The sequence below is a fragment of the Synchiropus splendidus genome, chromosome 4 (genome assembly GCF_027744825.2).
Source record: "Synchiropus splendidus isolate RoL2022-P1 chromosome 4, RoL_Sspl_1.0, whole genome shotgun sequence".
Classification (NCBI taxonomy): domain Eukaryota; kingdom Metazoa; phylum Chordata; class Actinopteri; order Syngnathiformes; family Callionymidae; genus Synchiropus; species Synchiropus splendidus.
The window spans coordinates 15686925-15706342 of NC_071337.1; the positions used below are offsets into that span (position 1 = coordinate 15686925).

The 19418-nt window shown below is 45.3% G+C and overlaps 1 protein-coding gene across 12 annotated transcripts in view; it reads left to right on the forward strand.

Annotated features, from left to right (window-relative positions):
- The window catches only part of foxp2 (forkhead box P2), a 117865-nt gene that overhangs the window by 78116 nt on the left and 20331 nt on the right, over nucleotides 1-19418 (forward strand). For 6 of the 12 annotated variants that reach the window (XM_053861925.1, XM_053861932.1, XM_053861930.1 and 3 more), the window contains 5 exons: nucleotides 9690-9827; nucleotides 10993-11082; nucleotides 12787-12964; nucleotides 13299-13584; nucleotides 15689-15793. In XM_053861925.1, the coding sequence (XP_053717900.1) occupies nucleotides 9690-9827; nucleotides 10993-11082; nucleotides 12787-12964; nucleotides 13299-13584; nucleotides 15689-15793 (797 nt within the window). The remainder of the gene's footprint in view (nucleotides 1-9689; nucleotides 9828-10992; nucleotides 11083-12786; nucleotides 12965-13298; nucleotides 13585-15688; nucleotides 15794-19418) is intronic. The other 6 variants (XM_053861928.1, XM_053861937.1, XM_053861934.1 and 3 more) reach the window with 2 other exon arrangements.

Below are 19418 nucleotides of genomic sequence, written 5' to 3' on the forward strand. Positions count from 1 at the left end.
TAGAAATAATACATTTTGCTGTTTTTGCCCTTGTGTATTCCTTTATTTCCTCTACTGCACTGGTGTTCCTGAACCTCCGCCACCACAGCCGGTCTCTGGGAGGATGAGGAGACAAAGCTCGGGACGCTTTTGAGCCCTAAATCTAAATTGTCAGTGATTTCATTGGTCTAACGTGACTAAGCTCAATATTTTGTCAGTGTGAAGCTTGTTTGCCAGTGAAGGTCCATATGTTCGCTGTATTGTTTGAGGGCGCAGGGTTCAGTATGTGAAAATTTCATTTCTATCAAGCCTTCTAATGTGCTGAGTCATTAGAATATGTGAGACCAAGCTACAACTGTTGGCCTTTACATATGGTGGACACCAGCCGTCTGACTCATGGGTTAATACTATTGTACTGGTTTGGTAATTGCCATTTGCAGTTGACTTGAACAAAAGAACTCCGGTATTGAATGTGTATACACAATAAGTGTCCGCCTGCGTCTTCGACTCCAGTAACACAACCCACGGTAAATATTTAATATCCATCGTTTTCCTCACATCTGCCGTATGAGTCAATATGAGTCGGAGGCCTCATCTTCGCCACCGACTAATCCGAGTGTTGATCCAGCCTTTATTAGCATCCTCACCTGTTACTCGTCAAAAACTCCCCTGGTGTCCCGGACTCTCTGAGCGGTTGCAAAAACAGGACGCAATGCCTTTGGGATCCTTTTGTTTTCTGCCCTAATCTTCTCATTTCAAATGACATTTTCGCTATATTGTGCAAATATCAATTTTTCACGAAGCTGAGACGCTGGCTTCATTAAACCGACTGTTGTGAGTTTCTTGTTTTCTGTTGGCCTCCGTTTATTCCAGCGCAGTTGTTTCATGAGCTGACAAGTGTTCAGGCCGTTGCAAAGGAGCTGGAGGATAGCTTGGGATTCACACCTGGTTATGTTTGGACGTCAAGGTCAGCTCAACACATAAATGCCTGTAGACCCTAGCTGTAGATTGTGGAGATCTATTTTGATATGTCTTGATGGCTGTGTGAGCTTTCACAGATCTCTGTAGCTGAAGTAGTACGCCTTTGACAGTTGGTGGCTCATATGCACTATCCAGCAATAAAGAGTCAGGCACCCATGGGGTGATACTACTTTTAGGATCCCGACTATTGTCAGGGTGGGTTTAGTTGTCCAACATTCCATTTAGCTCACCTGATAATGAACGGTTGCCTGGTGCAACAGTGTTATCCTTGGTGCCATTCTTGGTTTTCCATATAGAGCTAGTACTGTCGATAAGATGTCCTCACAAGAATAACAATGAAGCTTGTGTTTGTGGTCCGGATCACCTGAACAAAGGTGAGAAGGTTGTGCCTATTGACCTGAGAGTTAGAAGGAGCTCAAATTACTCAGCTATGAAGTATGATGTCAGGAAACCTCAACTACGTTTGTGTCTCCAAGCATCGCTTGGGCTTGTGTGGGAACGATCTCTCTGTTTCCTGCTCTCTGAGCCGCGCTGCTCAGAGGGCCATTCCATCAAGATGGAGCCTCAACATCATCTGCAACGATTAGCTCGCCTCAATGTTATCTATTAAGCCTTCTGCTTCTTCTACAGACTTCACGCACTGTAACCCCATTATTTACCTAGATTACACCATTGCTTTGGGCTTGTGTTCAATGTTTTATCAGCTCTCCATCATGCCAAACGTTCTTCCACCAGAGAAATCATGCAGATCGATCCCTGTGTGTGATTAACACATAGCAAGCCAGAGTGGTATTAATAGTAGCATGACATCCCACCGTTGAGAGACACGCAGGCGAATCCTCTGCCAACCTTTTCATCTCTTGTTCTCGCATCTCTGGTATTTAAGTGAAGGAAACGATCCATAGATCACGGCATGTAAATTATTTAGTACACAAGTATCTAAGTGGCTCGGCTTGCAGTTTTAATTACGCGTATTAGTGGTTAAAGGCTCTCGCCTGACTAATTCTATCCGCTCATCTCGGGAGTTGATGAAGCAGAAGCAGCTTTCCAGACACAGTCTCACAAACACACACAAACTCACAAACTACATCTCTGCATTTGCGTAATGTGACAGGTCTATTATTACACACTAAGCCCACGGGAGCACTCAATAAACACCTATTTCTCCCTGTAAATCCCCTGCCGCCACAATGCTGCTTACACGGCTCTAGCGTAGCACACTGCATCCTCTCGCCTCCTCTCAGCGATCGCCTGCCTCTTCTCCGTCCCTCCTCCGCTCCCTCCGCCACCTTTGCGATGCATTTATACGCTGACATTTGAAATACAAATAAAGAAACGCGGACACGGAGAGGCGGCGAGGATTAGGGAGGCCTACCAATGTGACACTTGTTTCATGTACATAATGCATCCACACGCTCTTGTAGACGTCACCAGATGACAGTTTGGGAAGTTTTCTTTGGCTAAGTGTGACTCTGCGCCACGCTTATTTATTACCGGATTTATTGAATGTCATTGATGACAAACAGTTGAAAACAGGATTGAAGTGGAGCTGGCGACAACTTCTTCAACGAGTCAACATTTTTGGTCAATTATTCTGTTACTATAGCCAAGCACATATCATCTGTAATGTAGAAATGTAGAGGATGCTAAGGTAGCACATTTAGATAAATATGTGCTAACCAAATCACCTCTATCATGTAGCCAGGCTTCAGTCACGTGGAACTGCTTATCCAATAAGCAGTCGACTTAAAATGCAATTGATCAATGTTATATAAAGTAATCCACTTGACAATGAGGCTCATCTTAGTACTACATTTAGCCTATCACCATCCTAATGTTGCATCAACATACCGGGGGCCCAAGACTGAGTAATAGATGTGGTCAATGTGAGACTGACTCCAATATAAATGGCATCAGAAGTTAGATGTTGACCACAAGGTATTTCTTTATACTGCAATCCTAGTGTGTTTGCCATCGGTTAATTCGAAGGAGGAGATGTTGAATCTCTCTGGCACGTTCTGCAAGTCAGGTTGGTCATGGGCACCGGGCCGTCCTCGCAATTGTCGCATTTTTCAAAGGTCAGGTCTGCACACTTCTCACTGAGCCAATATGGTCTCGATAGCAGCTTGCTCATCAGCCTCGAAAGGAAAAAGGCGGCACATGGCTGAGTCTTGACGCGCGTGGCTAAAGGATGTAGTGCACATTTACATTTCCAAAAAACGCCTCTGGTCGGATCTGAAAATAGAGAATCAGGGCAACAGAATTAAAGAAATGAAATATGATGTTATTCATGAGGAAAACTTCTGTTGACTCCCGAAAGAGCAGGAGGGGGGAGTCGTCAGCACATTTTTAGTCAAACAGCCTCGCTTTTATCACCAGAAAACAAGATTTCTTTTCCTCCCCTGCATCTCCCTCTGTCTTTTTTCCCCTCCCGCATTTACAACACCTACAGGACAAGATTGCTAAATTGCGAGGACAGAGCAGGTTCATCATTGTGATGCAAAAGAAGTTGAAATGCAACCCCAAGGCGAGGTAGCTGAGTTTGGCAGGGAGGAAGAGGAAGGGGGGGGGGGGATCAAGTGGAAGTAAGAGGGCTTTGATGTAGCAGCAACAAATTTACCTTGTGACAGAAGATACATGGGAGCAATAAACGAGTTATACCAGCCCTTACACATGCAATCAGATGATTCTGGCCTGGGTGTTAATTGGATCCTAACTGGCAGATCTGATACGCCGGGTCCCCGCCGGTGAGGAGGAAAGCCTTTCCAAGTGATGAACTATAATTCACTGAGCTGCTTGAAGCACTTGTAATTTACTGTGTGTCACTGATGAAGAGGCTGATCCAGTGGAGGCCGTATTACCTGCAACATCAGAGGGGAATAACAGGTCCCCCGCCCCCTCTCGCTCCCCCGATCACTTTCCTTCCATTTCTCCTCTCTCTGCACTTTTTAAAAAGTGCTCACCTGAAGGGCTGAGTGGAATTGGGGTCGTCTGATGACAACAGCGTTAACCTGCAGTCTCGCAAACAAGAGGGAACTTCAGGGAGCAAACGCCGTAGTTCATGAAAGGATGCAGAGGCTCCTTCTCAGTCAGTCTACAGATCTTTTCAGTATGGAATTGAATGTTGGGACAAACCTTTGAGTTACACTGTACTGACTGACTTCAAGATGCTTGAATTGTTTTTCACATAAAGTCAGAGTTAACGTTCTTGTCATATTTTTCACTGATAATTTTGAAATATTTCTAACTACGAGTCTGTTTTGCGACTACAATGGACTAAATCGATCCCAACTAGCTTTCTTGACGCTTAAAAACCAATGTTCTTCCGGTACACTCCAAACATGAGCCTTACCTTGACTGCTGGCTTATCCAATTGCAATCTTATCCCTTATCAATGGTTAGCTAGCTTGACACCAAGCCTAGTGCTCACCTCATAACAGGAACAGAGAGCTGGATTGTTATGCAGCTGATCTCAGCCACAGGAAATAGACATTTTGTGGTGTCCAGGTTTGGTCTGTTTTCTTTATCTTTCCTTCTATCAGCCTTACACCAATGCGCGAGTCAACAAGTTGGCTGCAGTCGAACACTCTTTGAAATACTTTTCCACGATCAAAGCCTGTGAACAGAGCTCATAATTTTCTCCTGGCACCATCTTGAACATTGTAACCTTTATTTTTTTTTATCAACGTGTATCGTTGCATATACGATCAAAGAAAACTTAAAAGGGTTAAATCCCATTTTGCATTTCAGCTCATCTTTGCACGTCGAGAAGAATCAGTATGGAAATTGTTCTAAGCCCTTCTTCTCCATCTCCTCAGGCACTGCATATTTTACATGATGGTTCGTCATGATAAATTGCCACCGAGCGCCGCGATGGAAATTGATTTAGGGAAAACATTGGGTAATCTACTTAGCTGGAGTCCTGACAATCTGCAGTATTGATCAGGGCAAGATGAATACATGTGTTTGAAGGCAACGTGAGTGTCATTTAACAGGCTAAACACTGTGGAACACTTCAACTTCAGAGACAGTTGCGGTTGCCCAGGAGGTTTGGTGGTCCTCGGTAAGAAGGACCCCCGGCTATCAATAACCAAGCAGCTACAATTGGCAGTAATTGGGTAGTAAATGAGCAGTGTCAGCCAGGAGAGAGTTGAGAGGTCAGAAGTACACAAGCCACGAGGGGGGTCCGAGTTTTGGATCTATGGGCCCCTGTGGGATGCTCAGGAGACTGAGATAAAACACGAGGAAGGAGTCAGGGTTCTCTCTCAATGTCTCTCTGCCACTCTCTCTCTCTCCTTTTTCAGCCTACAACGAAGCAAGTGGCTTAATTAGCGCTGACTTTCCCCCGACAAGGATCCGCAGTAATTACACTGCAAAAGACCTTTCCAATTCTCTTCACATTTATCTTAGCGTCCGGCGCGATGCGACCGTCCTCGGCCATTGATAACCTCTCCCTGTTCTGTGCCCCCACTGTGTTTACCGCCGACATCTAATCTGCAGCTTCCTGCTGTTGACTGCTGCGAAGCGAGTTGCACAAAGGCCCAGCGAACAAAGGGAATTCCTCCCTTTAAACCTCGCTGAAGTTGGATGCCACTTATCTGGAGGTGGTTCAGGTTCATGCCTTAATTCCCTTGCAACTTTAGCGGATTAGGAATGCTGACATTCGGAATGCAGTTTGTCACAATCCGGTGTATTTGTGAGACAGTGTGCTGGTCTTTGAAGGCAGCAGCTTGTTGCAAGCTGGTTTGGCGCTGCCCTGGCATCATTGGCTTATTCGCCAGGGCACCTGTGATTCTGACATCATTGTCATTACGGTTTGACAGAAACATCAGAAGTTGGACGTGCTCTGTTGCAGATGGAGTTTGGCTTGAATAAGGTTTATGGTTAAGAGTTCAAGGTTAAGGATGAGGGGAAAAGGTTAAGGCTGAACTGTGTACAATTCCCATGTAGCCCTATTCCAGCCATGTGAAACAAAACTGATCAGCAACAAGCCACACAAATGCCAGCTACAACAAAAATTCAAAGCTGCCTTCACCAGTGTGCTGTTGTCAGAAGTTGTTATTTTGGAACCTAAAAGAACTGTAGCTTACAGAACAGAAATTTCAAAGCATGAGTTGCGCTTACAAACTCGGTGTAGTCAATGTGGCGTTTCAGATCTCCTCCGCATGTTATGCTCTTGAGTCCATGTGACACCAAAAGCATTATTAAATGGCACCTTAACAGTCTCAAATATTCCTGCTCTTCCGGTTGAGCCTTCAGACTTTGAGTTGTCGGAGGAGGAGCTTGACCTTTTCAGAAGCGTTCGAGAAGCCGGTTTCAGGCGACTGGTGTGACAAGAGCAGCGTAATGACCTGCTTGTTCCGTCGAGGGCAGCGACCTGCAACCGCTCATCAGGAGCCAATTTAAAGGTCCTTTGTTTTTGCTCTTCATCTTTATTTTTGACAACTTCTAAGAAAAAAAAATGGGGTCCAAATGGCGAACACAACTAAATGTTGAGGTTATTTCTGGCGAGACGTTCACTTCCACTGTGTCTTCATGAACACTTGTAAGTGAGAAACACCACCACAGCAAGGCTGCTTCCACTGTGTCGTCATAGGTCATTTCAAATTGTACCAACGGTAGCTCAGGTTCAGGCCACCTGATAACCCTGGCTATGAATCCTTAGATAGCAAATACAGTAATTTTACAGTATTCTAACCCCTTTCACGCTGTGCAATTCCATCAAAATCGTCTTTGTTCCCATGTATGTTGTCATCTTATGTGGGTGTGTGATGCTGTGAGACTGAGTTGAACTAAAATCCCATTTAGGCCACCTGAAGCATCAAGACTGGGTGTCCAGCCGTACGCTGCGGCTCCTATACACCGTGTTTGTGACGCTGCCACCGCCATATAAATGCTCATTAATTTCATCCTTTCATGGCAAAATCACTTTGGGGCAAAAGCAATTCAGCCTCCTGTTCCTTTCAATTCAGCACCCGTGTCAATCAAGCGCCGGCGCTGCATCCCGGCGCACGGAGGTGTTATATTCCTGCAATTATCATGTCATATACTCGAAAATGTAAATGAACGTGTGTGTAAAATTAAATTTATGGGTTGTCAGTGAAGAATAAGAACCAGGAGAGCAATTACTTATCTGCTTTCATCTCTGTGCCTCTGATACGTCAAGCAGAAAAACACGCGGTTAAACGGCAGAATGATCTCTGTGCCGTTTGTCACAATGGACCTGGGCCACAGCCGCGACTGCTTCTTCTGCAGCCCTTACGTGTTTTTCAAAAGGCTTTTAAAAGTATAGACGTGAGCATCAAGTTGTTTGTGTTTTTGCTCCGCGTTATTCATTTACATTTGGCCATGGAACCACTCAGACAGCAGAAGCAACACTTTGATGCTCCATGTGAAATTCAAATCCAATTTATACACCTATAAATGCGGACGTGTACATTTGTAGCGGCCTCTTTGAGCCGGGCTCCAATTAATAATCCTAATTTGTGCACCTTTCGCGTTGTTTCTCTTCTGCGCTCGCTCCTTTGTCACGGCGTCCCACGCAAACCCAGGAGTGACTGCGGGGTAATTACTTACGTTGCAAATGCACCTCGAAGGGTTAATAACGTTGAAGGTGTAAGCAGTGCATTTGCATAATTACACGCGGACTGTTTAATGTGCAACTTTGACGGCTTTTGTTCCGCCGCTTATTGTGAGATGCATATTGTGCCTGTCTTTTTATTATTGTGTGAGACCAGATAAGAAAAGAGATGTAGTGCAAGGTCCTCCTCCTCCTCCTCCCGCGGCTGCTTCTCCGGTGCGGCTAGCGCCACCTCACCACCACCACCTTTCCTCTGAGTCCCCTCTCTCGGTTAATGAACAATGGAAGCTGGATTTGTTTGAATATGAATATGAATGTGCGCGGGGCCGGCTGGAAGTTGACCTTCAGCTGTGATTTTCAGTTCATCAGGATTAGTCAAGGCGGGCGATCAGGAGCCACTAATGCATAATGACTTCTCAAATGAAAAATGTGTAGTGACCATGCAAATGTCTCGGCTAATCAAAGAGGGGGGGTGGGGTACCTGGGTAGAGGGGAGCTAAACAAGGACGTGTCAAGGCCTGACAGTGAGGGAGCGAGAGAGGGGAGACATGCGTGGAAAGTAATCAAGGCAGCTTGATTAGCTTGGCGATGAGGACGGGGATGTCTTATTGGCCCCATGACACTCGGTAAAGACTCGCCACTGTCATGGCAGCTCACCGCCAAGCGCTGTCGCAATTAGTGTCAGCAGAGGTGTTTCTGCCTATTGATGTTTTTATTGTTTCCACTGGCAGCCAGTCAGGATGATGAGATGCTGCGGCCAGTTATTACTGCAACTGATCCGCCGCACTTTTCTCAGCTGCTGATTGAGCAACATGGTACTGCGAACTTCACAAGTAAGGCAAATAACACGAGTTGAGTTTGACTCAGGAAAACATTTTTGATGTTGTGAAAGGTTTTCATGCTTTCATTTGAGGTCAACGCGACCGCCATGGCTGCAATTTCGACCAAAAGCATTGCAACACGTTAGAAAACTTAAATATTTGTCTTCTGTTTTTGAGCTGCAGGAGTTATACAGATGTGAGTCCTACCCCTTTGATGCTCTCCACAAGCACCATTCAGAGTCATGGCAGTTCAAGTCACATCCGATTTATGATCGGGATCGGTTCCGACCAACCGGTCGTAAGTCAGATTGTACGTAAGTTGAATGCCATTCAAAATGGCCGACGCGAGGGTTACAGGTACTACTATAGTGGTAGATCTCTGTGTGAGAGTGAGATGCTGGGATACTGTGCAGCCGTAACTGTCGTACGTGTTGCTACGTGCCGCAGTGCCAGATATTGAATTATTATTATTTTTTAAAGCATCTTCTGGCCGTGGTCTGGTGCACGTAAGTCTAGCAGGTCGTAAGTCGCATGTTACTTGTAGTCACCGCTACTGTCCTGTAGTATATACTGTCCTATGGCTGTGAGTTTAAAATGTGCTGATGTGGACAGATCCCAGCTTGTATGTCTTCTATCTTCTATGTGATCTATCCAAAGGAGAAGTTATTCCCTCTGCAGACAAAGTGTTATGGTTTTCAAGTTCCATCGCCAGCCACTTCAGCTTGGTTTTATGGTTCAAAAATGAATGTTGGTGATGTGGAATTCTTTTTTCCAATGGTCCATCTCGAGCGAGTGGCTGAACGGTGTGTTGTTCATGCATTTTTTCTGGCGACTAATTGAAGAAGAAGAGAGGGGTGAACTGTAGATCATCTCTAATGAGGAAATGTAAACTATAACAGCCATGTTTTCTTCCACACTTCCTTCCCTCTTGACGCGTCAAACCAACAGCACATGAACCCCCAACCTCCCGGCCATCACATCACGCTGATTGCGCCGCAACGTGTCCACTTCATCAGCGAGCCTTTAATCAACTTGGGACTCGTGCAGTTTCACGCTGGCACACGATGGCAGCGGCAATGATAGGTGCTAAAGTACGGGGGGTTCAAGGGTCCAGCTAATTAAGGTCTACGTCTATTTAAAACCAGCCAGGAGGAGGGACGGGGAGTACGATGAGCAAACACTGGAGCGCAGCACCCATCTGTCCTTCAGCGGCTCCTCCAGGCTGCCAACCGTCACAACCACAAGATTCCTCTCTCACCCTCGCACCCGGAAGATCCACTTCTAACACTCTATTTTTCTGATGCTAGTTTTTTTTTCTGGCTTCTCAGGTACCTGTGTCAGTGGCCATGATGAGTCCCCAGGTGATCACCCCACAACAGATGCAGCAGATTCTCCAGCAGCAGGTCCTCTCTCCCCAGCAGCTTCAGGCACTGCTCCAGCAGCAGCAGGCCGTCATGCTGCAGCAGGTATGACCCACCCTCCCCAACAATCAATTTATACTTGCTATATTTCATGATGAAGCCTTCACGGTCAGATCTTTCCTCTGAGGTGGAATCCGTTCTCTTCTTCACTAATCTACATTTTGCACTGTAGATATTCATACCTCAAGGTCTTCTTTGCCAAAGATGGATGCCATAGAGGTTTTTCTTGTTAACAATGAATGACAAAGATAGATCTTCTTGAAGGCATCTTTGTGGATGTCAGACATGGTTGATCGTTTCTTTAGGAAGGAGTGATAACATTATCGGTAAATAGACGCAGAATGTGGTAAGAAAGACCTGAAAACCCTGAAGAGAGATACAGTATAATTTCGTCTTCTGTTCACCAACCTTCCATCTTTAATACCACATCTTTCAGAAGTTGGGAAGCACTTTGGAAAGATTCGATTTTATTTTTCCGGCCAACCTCGCCCCCCAAAAAACAGCTATCCATCCTCATAGTAAAGCACATGAAGTGGAGATCATTTTTGGTCTAGTAGTGTTGTTCACCAAACACATCCGTCTGGATTCTGCTGCCTCACCACCTCCTCCGTCCTTGGCACGTTTACCACAACATTCATAAATTGACTTCTTGGTTCTCATCTCCTCTAATTAACGGGCCTCCAGTCAGCAGCGGCTTCTGGTCTCTGACAAGCATCCATCAGGGACCGCTGTTGTCGTCCCGCGCAAAGTGACAACTGATGGATGATGTAAAGGAGGAGAGTCCGAGTGGTGTCGGATTTGATTACACGAAGGAGAAACTTTTAATGAACACGTGATGGTTTGCAGACGCGGCTGTTTTCTCCCCTTCACTTAGTTTTGGACTCTCAGACTGAAGCGCACTGGAATGCCTTCATCTGTCCTGACTTGATACAAAGCATGTGGCTGTCAAATAAAGACATCACAGTTCTCCGGGACTGTGTTAACTCCATCTGTGGAACACGTCTTGGACAACTGCTGCCAAAAGTTCAATTTATGAGGTGCAAGAGTGTGAAGTCCAGCTGGAGCAGTTGGTGGAGACAGTAAATGCTTAATTACGAGCGTCGCTCTGTAAATCATGCTCGGTTTTAGAGAAGAAACACGAAGCTGAAATTCTCCAGAGATGATTTGTGCATGTGTATTAACATGTGGATGTGTGTGTGTGTGCCTGCAGCAACATCTGCAGGAGTTTTATAAGAAGCAGCAAGAGCAGCTTCATCTACAGCTTCTGCAGCAGCAGCATCCTGGCAAGCAGGCGAAAGAGGTGAGTTGTTGCTTGCATCACTCGAGGTTTTAGTGCTTGTTTGCCTTAGAGAAAGCCTGATAGTGGCAGTGCTATTTACTGGTCGAACTTCCATTGGTGCAAGCTGTAGTAGTTGTGATAGCACTTCTGAAAACACTGGAGCGGTAGAACTCTACAGGTCGCTTGACCTTATCAATAAAACTCTGCCTCACAGCAGATAGTCACAGTACCACATTCATTCATGGTTACCCTCGATATATACTCAATGGAACCTTGGAAAATATCAATGAACTGAAGGTAGAAGTCCGAAATAGTCGAGCCACTATCACTTACCAAGGGAGAAGCCGCAGCAAGAGCTTAGTAGCTTGACAGAGATTCAGTGTTGAGTGACAGATTCTACTATAAACCAAGGATAAAGTTGAGGTAGTTAGCACATCTGGCCTGTGAAAAACCCTGTCGAGGCTTTCTCTGTGATGCCTGCTGTTCATGTTTAGAAACAAATATACTGACACCCTTAAGTGGGGGTTGACCCATCAGATGATCCAAACCGTCTCTTCTTTGCATCGAGAATATTTCGACAGAGCGTCCGACTCGCTAACGAAGCCGCCGCCGAGCAGTGAAAACTTGTCAGCAGTGTAGTTTTGACTTGCGATCCTCATAAATCACAGTGACAGACAGCCGGTCGACGTCTTTTCACTGAGACGAGCGTGACTCATGTTTCTGTTAAATTGATCAGGCGAACAGTACAAACAGCCGTTTTCCACACTCGGCCCATTATTGCTCCCTTCCAGCCCGGCGCCGCTGACCTCCCGGCGGCTTTGTTTCTGTTTGGATTTGTGAATTCCCTTTTTTTCATGCCGCCATCAAACATGGAATAGAAATTGCCCCGTTATTTCTCCAGAGAGATCGCGAGAAGGCGGACGTCCACTTCAACGCATCACTTCATTATTCACCCTGTTTTCCAGTGAATGCACCACAAGTTCTATTCTCCCTTCCCTCCCCACCCCACTTGCTCCCCCGCTGCTCCCAGGAGCTTGACCACCACGATGTGTGAATGTATACGTTTAGACATAAATATTGAGAATGTCAAAATCAAAATGAACCGATGAATGCAACAGCGTTGTCATGCTAGCTGTAATGATGTTCCAAATGTATCCTCATCTACATTAACACTGCTGCTAAGAATTGGCTAACCTTTGCACGACATTCATGAACACAACAACTAACATTCAGCTAATTCGACATTCAACATGTAGGTGAGTTGCAACTTGGATTAACGCACAGCACAGTCATGATCTGATTCATTTGGAAATCCAAATGAACTAACTTAAATTCATGACTAGATATTTATTAATAGTTTATTTTATTTATTTGATAATTGATTTGAGCTTTTATCACACCATTGTTGATTTGATGCTATTTTCTGTCATGATCAATTTTACATACAGGGTGTAGTGATTTAATGATTTTTTTAAAACCATTTTAGTCATTAATTTTATCAGTTCTTAGTGTGCAACATTTGAATTGGTTTATCATGCCGACATCACTAAAGATTCTGCACAAATATGTATCTTGATCTCAGAAAAAAAAACTGTCTTTGCTAGCAAACAGCACTAAATGTAATATCACAATGAAGTAACGGTGACTGCCGCCTCTTCTTCTGGTGTTAAGACCCCTGTAATTGTCATCTCCTCCTCTCCCTGTTTTCCCTCCTCTGTTCAATAGCAGCAGCAGCAGCAGCAGCTGGCCGCCCAGCAGCTCGTCTTCCAGCAGCAGCTTCTACAGATGCAGCAGCTCCAGCAGCAGCAACACCTGCTCAACATGCAGCGGCAAGGCCTGCTGTCGCTGCCTGGGCCCGCACCCGGCCAGGCCGCCCTGCCCGGACAGACGCTGCCCCCTCCAGGTAAGTGGATAGGTCGGAGATTGCTGTCAATAATGTCCAATGTCTTTTCCTTCCACATCGTCCATCTCTTAACTTACCATCCAAACCGATTCTCCTCTTCTCGTTGTTTTTGATGTGGACCTTTAATAAAAGGGGGCAGCTGATAAGTTTCTTCTTGAGCCACTTGTGTTTCTTGCTTACTGGCGTGTGGCAGACAACCAGCTTTAAGAAACAAAAATTAATTCCTAAATTAGTTTTAAACAAGCAGCGGATGAGGCATAATCAGTTGCAAACTATGAGACATTCCCCACAGGTGAATAGAGAAGGTGACTGATTAAAGTCTGGTTCAACCCAGCAGGTCTGAGTCCCGCTGAGCTGCAGCAGTTGTGGAAGGACGTGACTGGAACCGGTGGCCACAGCATTGAAGACAACGGCATTAAACACAGCAGCAGTGGCAACGGTACAGCCGTCGGTGGCGGCGGAGGTTTGGACCTCTCAACCACAAACAACTCAACGTCAACTACCTCCTCATCCAACCCTCCCAAAGCGTCGCCGCCGCTCTCACACCATTCCATCGTCAACGGGCAGTCGCCGGTCCTCAACCACAGAAGAGAACGGGACAGAGAGCGTGAGCGAGAGAAGTAGGTCTTATTTTGTCTGAAGGATGGTTGGTTGCTACCACGCTCATTATTTTTAGCTATGCAGTTTGGGTTTCATGCCCGTAGCCAGGTAGAGCTTCAGATACAACGCAGATGTTGTGTTCGGTGACAATGGGTGTTGAGCCGGGCCGACCACGTAGCAGTTGGTGTGGGTCCCCTAGGGGACTAACAGAGTAGCCACTAGTGTCAAGGGTTTACGTATCTGCCAACCAATTTTAGGGGCTCTAAAATTATATGGAGCACTAGGCTTCTTTTAATAATCTACTTGAGAAATTGTATTCACAGGCGAAAACAGAATGAAGGATAAAGGTAAGCTTAGTTTGCGGTTTAGATTAGACTATCCTAACTGTCCAGGGTGCATCTCGTGTTGTTGAGGGAATAAAGTTGGTAAGCGTTAGAAATAGGCCACAAATGATAGTTAAGTGTTTGGTCAGGTACCAATAGCAATATCCAAGAGGTGGGAAGAGATTTTGCAAAGCATTGTCACCGAATTTGCTGGCGCAACAAGTTTGCAGTCCGTCATCATGAGAGGATTTGTTCCCTATCAGAAGAACCAACAACAGCTGTTTGTCTCTGCGATGCCACATCGGTTTCTCGACTACACAGAGAAGATTGTTTATTTGCTCAATCGTTTATTAATGTTGTGATTTTATTTATATGAAAACAAGAGTGTTGTTCTCCCCAAGGAGCAGAGCACACAGATATCAAAGACTCACAACAAGCCTCTCTGGCAGCCGCGACAAGCTAACCTCCTTGTACATTAAGTATTTAGAGCTTCCACTTTCTTTCTTTCTTCTCTTTGCCTTTTGAAAATTACCTCCCCGGCTGGCTTGTCATGTAAACAGAATACGTGATGCCTTGAGTGGCGTATCCAGGATGTTTATCCGTGTGATGGCGTGTTTTATAAAATGTGCCCGCCACCAAAACACGGACTCTTCACGTAGCGGGTGCATGCATAATTCAAAGGCTTTTCTTTTGCGATATTATAATAAGGACTTAGCGTAGCGGCGGCGTGGCGGCTTGCTGGGGAATGCAAGGTGAAAGTGCTGTGTAATTGGTTTAAAGTAGATGCTATCTCTCTAGCACTGCTGAACAACAGGCTTGAAAAAGATATCTAGCAGGGACCGAGGGCGACTCTATAGAGGAGAGAGAGGACTTTTTTATCAGCTGCTATCCCGCTGGGGAGAGCGTGGTGGCTCATAATGATCGGACAAGAGTATTGTCAGAGGCACTGCTTACCAACATGGATCAATGCTAGGAAACTCCCCCTGAAAAACAGAGAATGACTCACACACACACACACATACTCACTCACTCACTCACTCACAGGAAAGGTTAAACTGTCATCTTTAATAGGACGATCGGTCTCAGCAGGGTCATCACTTATTTGGATGCCATTTGAACATCTCCGCTCGCCCGTCCTCAGAGAACACAAGTTACAGCCTATATTAATCTTCTGCTGGTTTTAATGTTCATGTTCCCAAGTAATAAAGATCGTGATCCGTTCAAAAAGAGATTGTTGAGACGCAGGGGGAAGTTTCAGATAAATATAAATCTAAAGAGGATTTACTTCTGGAATTCATTTGTGCGGCAAATGAGAGTTTTTACTGTCTCACCAGTTTAACACAATTCCAAATGATTTCAACATGAATTTAATCAACCTCGATTGGCAGCGTTTAGCTTCAAACTTGACTTTTTACTTAGTTGCGTTTTTTGCAATCTTTCATCTATTTCTATCATATTTATTCATTCATAAAAACAGCCCATTTTTGATTTTTTTTTTCTTTTGAATTCAAATCTCACCGAGTCATGAAGTAGCTTTGTAGATTCACAATTTCTGTTGTGGTCAAAAATGTTCAAATACAGAACCGATTGATAGAAAAGTCCCTGGATTTAGCATATGCGTGGTTTTGAGCAAAACGCTAAGGTCTGATAATACTACTGGCAATAATGATGTTTTCGACTTTCACGTTGCTTATAACTCATTCTCTCGTCGATGACTCAGATGTCAGCAGGAGGCAAAAGAGCAGTGAGTGTTCAATGATCGTCTCTGCAGATTTATTTATTTATTTATTTTCTTGTCCAGCTCGCAACATGAAGAGAACGGCGGCACCCACCCTCTGTATGGACATGGAGTCTGCAAGTGGCCTGGCTGCGAGAGCATCTGCGAGGACTTCGGACAGTTTTTGAAGTGAGACTTTATCTGTTGTGTTTCTTCATCTCTGCGGTCATTTTTAAATCTCTTTGTTGTACGTCAGGCGTTCATGCTCCGTCGACGGCGGAGTTCATTAGCTGGCCTGTAATTGGTCGGCTTTGTTGCCTGTGAACGAGCGGTGGTGGGGGGCGGGGATCAGTGAGAGATAGGTGTTTGTGGCGATGCCAGTTATCACACCGTCACCTGCCGAGTCGTCACACTCTGCTTGGTCTCACGCAGAGACGCAAATATTCTAATTAAACTCGTTGGTTGCAGACAATTGGAGCAGTTGGGGCGAGACAGAAATGAACATAGCGTACGTCAGTGGGTCCATAGGTCTTCACCCAAGCACCGGAAGGAAAATCTTTCTCTCAAATCGTCTTTCATGCCAATCTCCCATCTCTCCTGTGTGTTCCTCTTACTTGAACTGAAATTTATGAAAGGGGCAGAGGCGTTTAAACCAACCTGAAAAGATCGACTTCAGTCTTCCTGGTCCAGCTTCGCCCCTTGCCCACCATGGTCTCATACTCACTGGTAGCATCAGGTCTCCTCCCAGATTTTCTCTAAGAGAGAGTCCTGCGTTCATAAGAAGAAACACACCTTCTGTAGGCTGGCCTGGTTCCCCACCTCATCTCAGTGCATCGTGCGCGACTCAGTAAAGCAGCTGTTCTAGATGTGAGCACTCTTCTGAATAATAAGGAGCATCATGATTATTTATTTTCACCTCTCGTCTGAACATTAATCCACACTTTCACACGCCGTCACCGCCGCCGTAATTGACAGCAAATGGATGTAAATGAATCAGAGGTGAATGCACGTGTGACAACAGCCGCCCTGACGAGCGCGTTATTGCTTATCCCCTGCGGAAAATGCAGCACACACGCACGCGTCAGTGTCAATATCAATCTCTGCGGTGGACACAAAGGTAACGCGGAGGTATCTGACGACACACTCATGAGCGAACCAGAGTTTGTCCTACAGCTCGGGAGCAAATGTGAGTGTGAGGCGGCATCAGTGTTCCGGATTATCAGTTGACTTCCTTAAAAGAAGAGTGAGGAAAGTGTGTGTGTACGGTACAGATACTGTGTCCCGCTAGCTTAGCGGGTTATTTAGGTGAGGCGACGAGATACTTCCAATCCGGTAAGCTGCGAGAACGATGCGCTGACGAAGTCGGGAGAGCGAGGACAAGGATAAGAAAGGAAAAACGTTTATGTCGGAACACAACAAGCGACGCAGACCCAGCCAGCGTCAAAAACACGACAGGAAATAAGCTCGTCAGCACAACAAAGATGGTGGCTCGGTTGCAGAGTGTCACACGGAGCCCTTTAATGTTGGAGGAGATGCCACTCACACGCACTCACACACATGTGCAGCTTAAACGGGGTTACAAGAAGCAGGTGTCAGATTTAGATGACAGTCTGGTGCAGGGGCGGGGTTCTTGGCAGTGGGGGCCCCTCTAGTCACGTCAGCGACGCCGCAGGAGCTGGGATCAGGGACGCCGACGCGTTTAGTCGTCTATTGTTTTGTGGCGGGGAGGAACTTGTCAAGATCAGCGTTTAGTCGCCTTTTAAGTGCTCTCACCTGGAAGAGCTTTTCCTTCAGGTGCCTGGCATCCCGAATTAGCCTGCGTGTGTGCGGCAACATTAATAATGCAGCGGACGTTTTTGTGTGGATGCTAAATAAAAGTGTAATTAATGTTAGTCAAGAGGAGTCGCATGTTTTATTTACGATCCATTATGGTGTCGGCCGGTCAGGAGCCGACCTGGTGCTGTGACACAGAAATAATATAGCTGTATAGGAACAAGTCATATGCGCCAGAGTGAGTCACATGACACAAACTGATTTGTTTCTAGAATGCTAAGTGGGAAGTGGGATTCACTGACTCAATCGTCCACACCTTAGAATCAGTCTGATTTTGACCGGGTGCGAATCTTAAAGCCAAACAAAGTACATGTGAGTTGCTCAGACTGTCTTCCAGGTTTATCTATTTATGGGAAAGTCTAAGTATGGGAAAGGGTCTTATTAATGGACAGGGATGGATAAATAATCAGGGTCAGCGTTCCTTGTGTCACAAATTAGAGGATAATAACCAGCAACCAAGATGCTGAATGCGCTCAAGTGACAGTCACTTTCTAGTTTGACAAATGCAAGTGTACACGAGTCTTGAGTTGCTTTATGTGTCAGATCTATATACGCACTAGAACCCACCCTTATTGTCAGTCATCAACTGGAGTAGCTAGATGTAAAATAGATTGAAATTATATCAAATTGAGTCACTCTGAGTCACGGTTCATACTGGATATAAGTGAGTCACTGTAACTTGAATTGTTGGATTGAAGTCCAGTGAATGATGTTTTGCTAAACTTTTTTTTTATTATTATTTTGGGAGCTTGTTCATGCATGTCAGACTAGAAAATGACCGTCATGCATGTCCAAATACGTCTCATTTTTCTTGACAGGAAATAGACCAGAATCGTAAGAGTGAGGGTGAGACTTACAGAGTGAATCCTCTCTCATTGCGTTGACTGGGTTTAACTAAGTAATGGAAGTAGTGATGTAGACCTGAGTAATTGCCGAGTGTTAAGTCACTCATTCACCATTAAGTTTGCGCAGGAAACCCTGAAACTGCTCTTCTTTGTGTCAAAGTCAGGTGTTAGGAAGTTCTCACACACTCATCAGTGCTGCGATGGTTCCACTGAAGCCCAACATCGCTCGGCTGCAGCTCAACGTCAAGCGAGGGAGGGGCTGGAGGTGGCGATGAGGAGGAGGAAGAATTCTGCCTAATTGCTGTTTCAGAAGGCAGAAGAAAAAAGCCAGGGCATTTCATTAATCATTTAATCACGTCGCTCGCAGGATGAGGGAACTAATGTTGCAAATACCCTTTTCATTCCGCTGCCCACAACGCTATTGCTGCACTTGATGTATGGCCGGTGTCAGGAATTACAGCTGCTTCAAAAGCAGCGGGCGCCACTCGCCGTCCCTCAAGATACCTCATTACAAAAAAGAGAAGGGGAGGTGGTCTTTATTATGTTGGCCTCTCGTCGACAACACCGACGTATTTATTGTTGCAGGTACGAGAGATGGTGGCCAGAAGAGCCGTCCTCGTACTGTTAGCTGATTACCACGAAGGTTTATGAAATATTTAAATTGCCAGTCCTGCTGTGCATTAATAATGTCACTGGACGGGGGGGCAAGGATGAATACAATAGAACATTATAGGCTAAGAAATTATAGCTATTCATCAGGGGATAAAAGCCAAACACTTCAGGAAAAAAAGATCTTATATTAACAGAAAGTCAAAAGTAAGGAAAATAAAAATGTGGACATTTACAGCGTATAAATTAATGCAGTGGTGGGATAAATAGATTTTCAATGATGAAAAACAGGACTTTGAAAACACAAGAAAAGCAGAGAAATCTTGATAGTTTTATTGAACTAATTGGAACATGGAGAAACATGACTAATGGAATAGAGTGTTAGCACGGCGCTGCCAGTGATGTCGCGCGAGCTAACGTGGTTGAAGGAGGATTTTGGATGGTGTGATGAATGATATTTTTGTCCAACAACCTGGAGAGTCCCTCTGATAAATGGAGACTCCAAAGAGTCTTTTATGTGAAGAGCA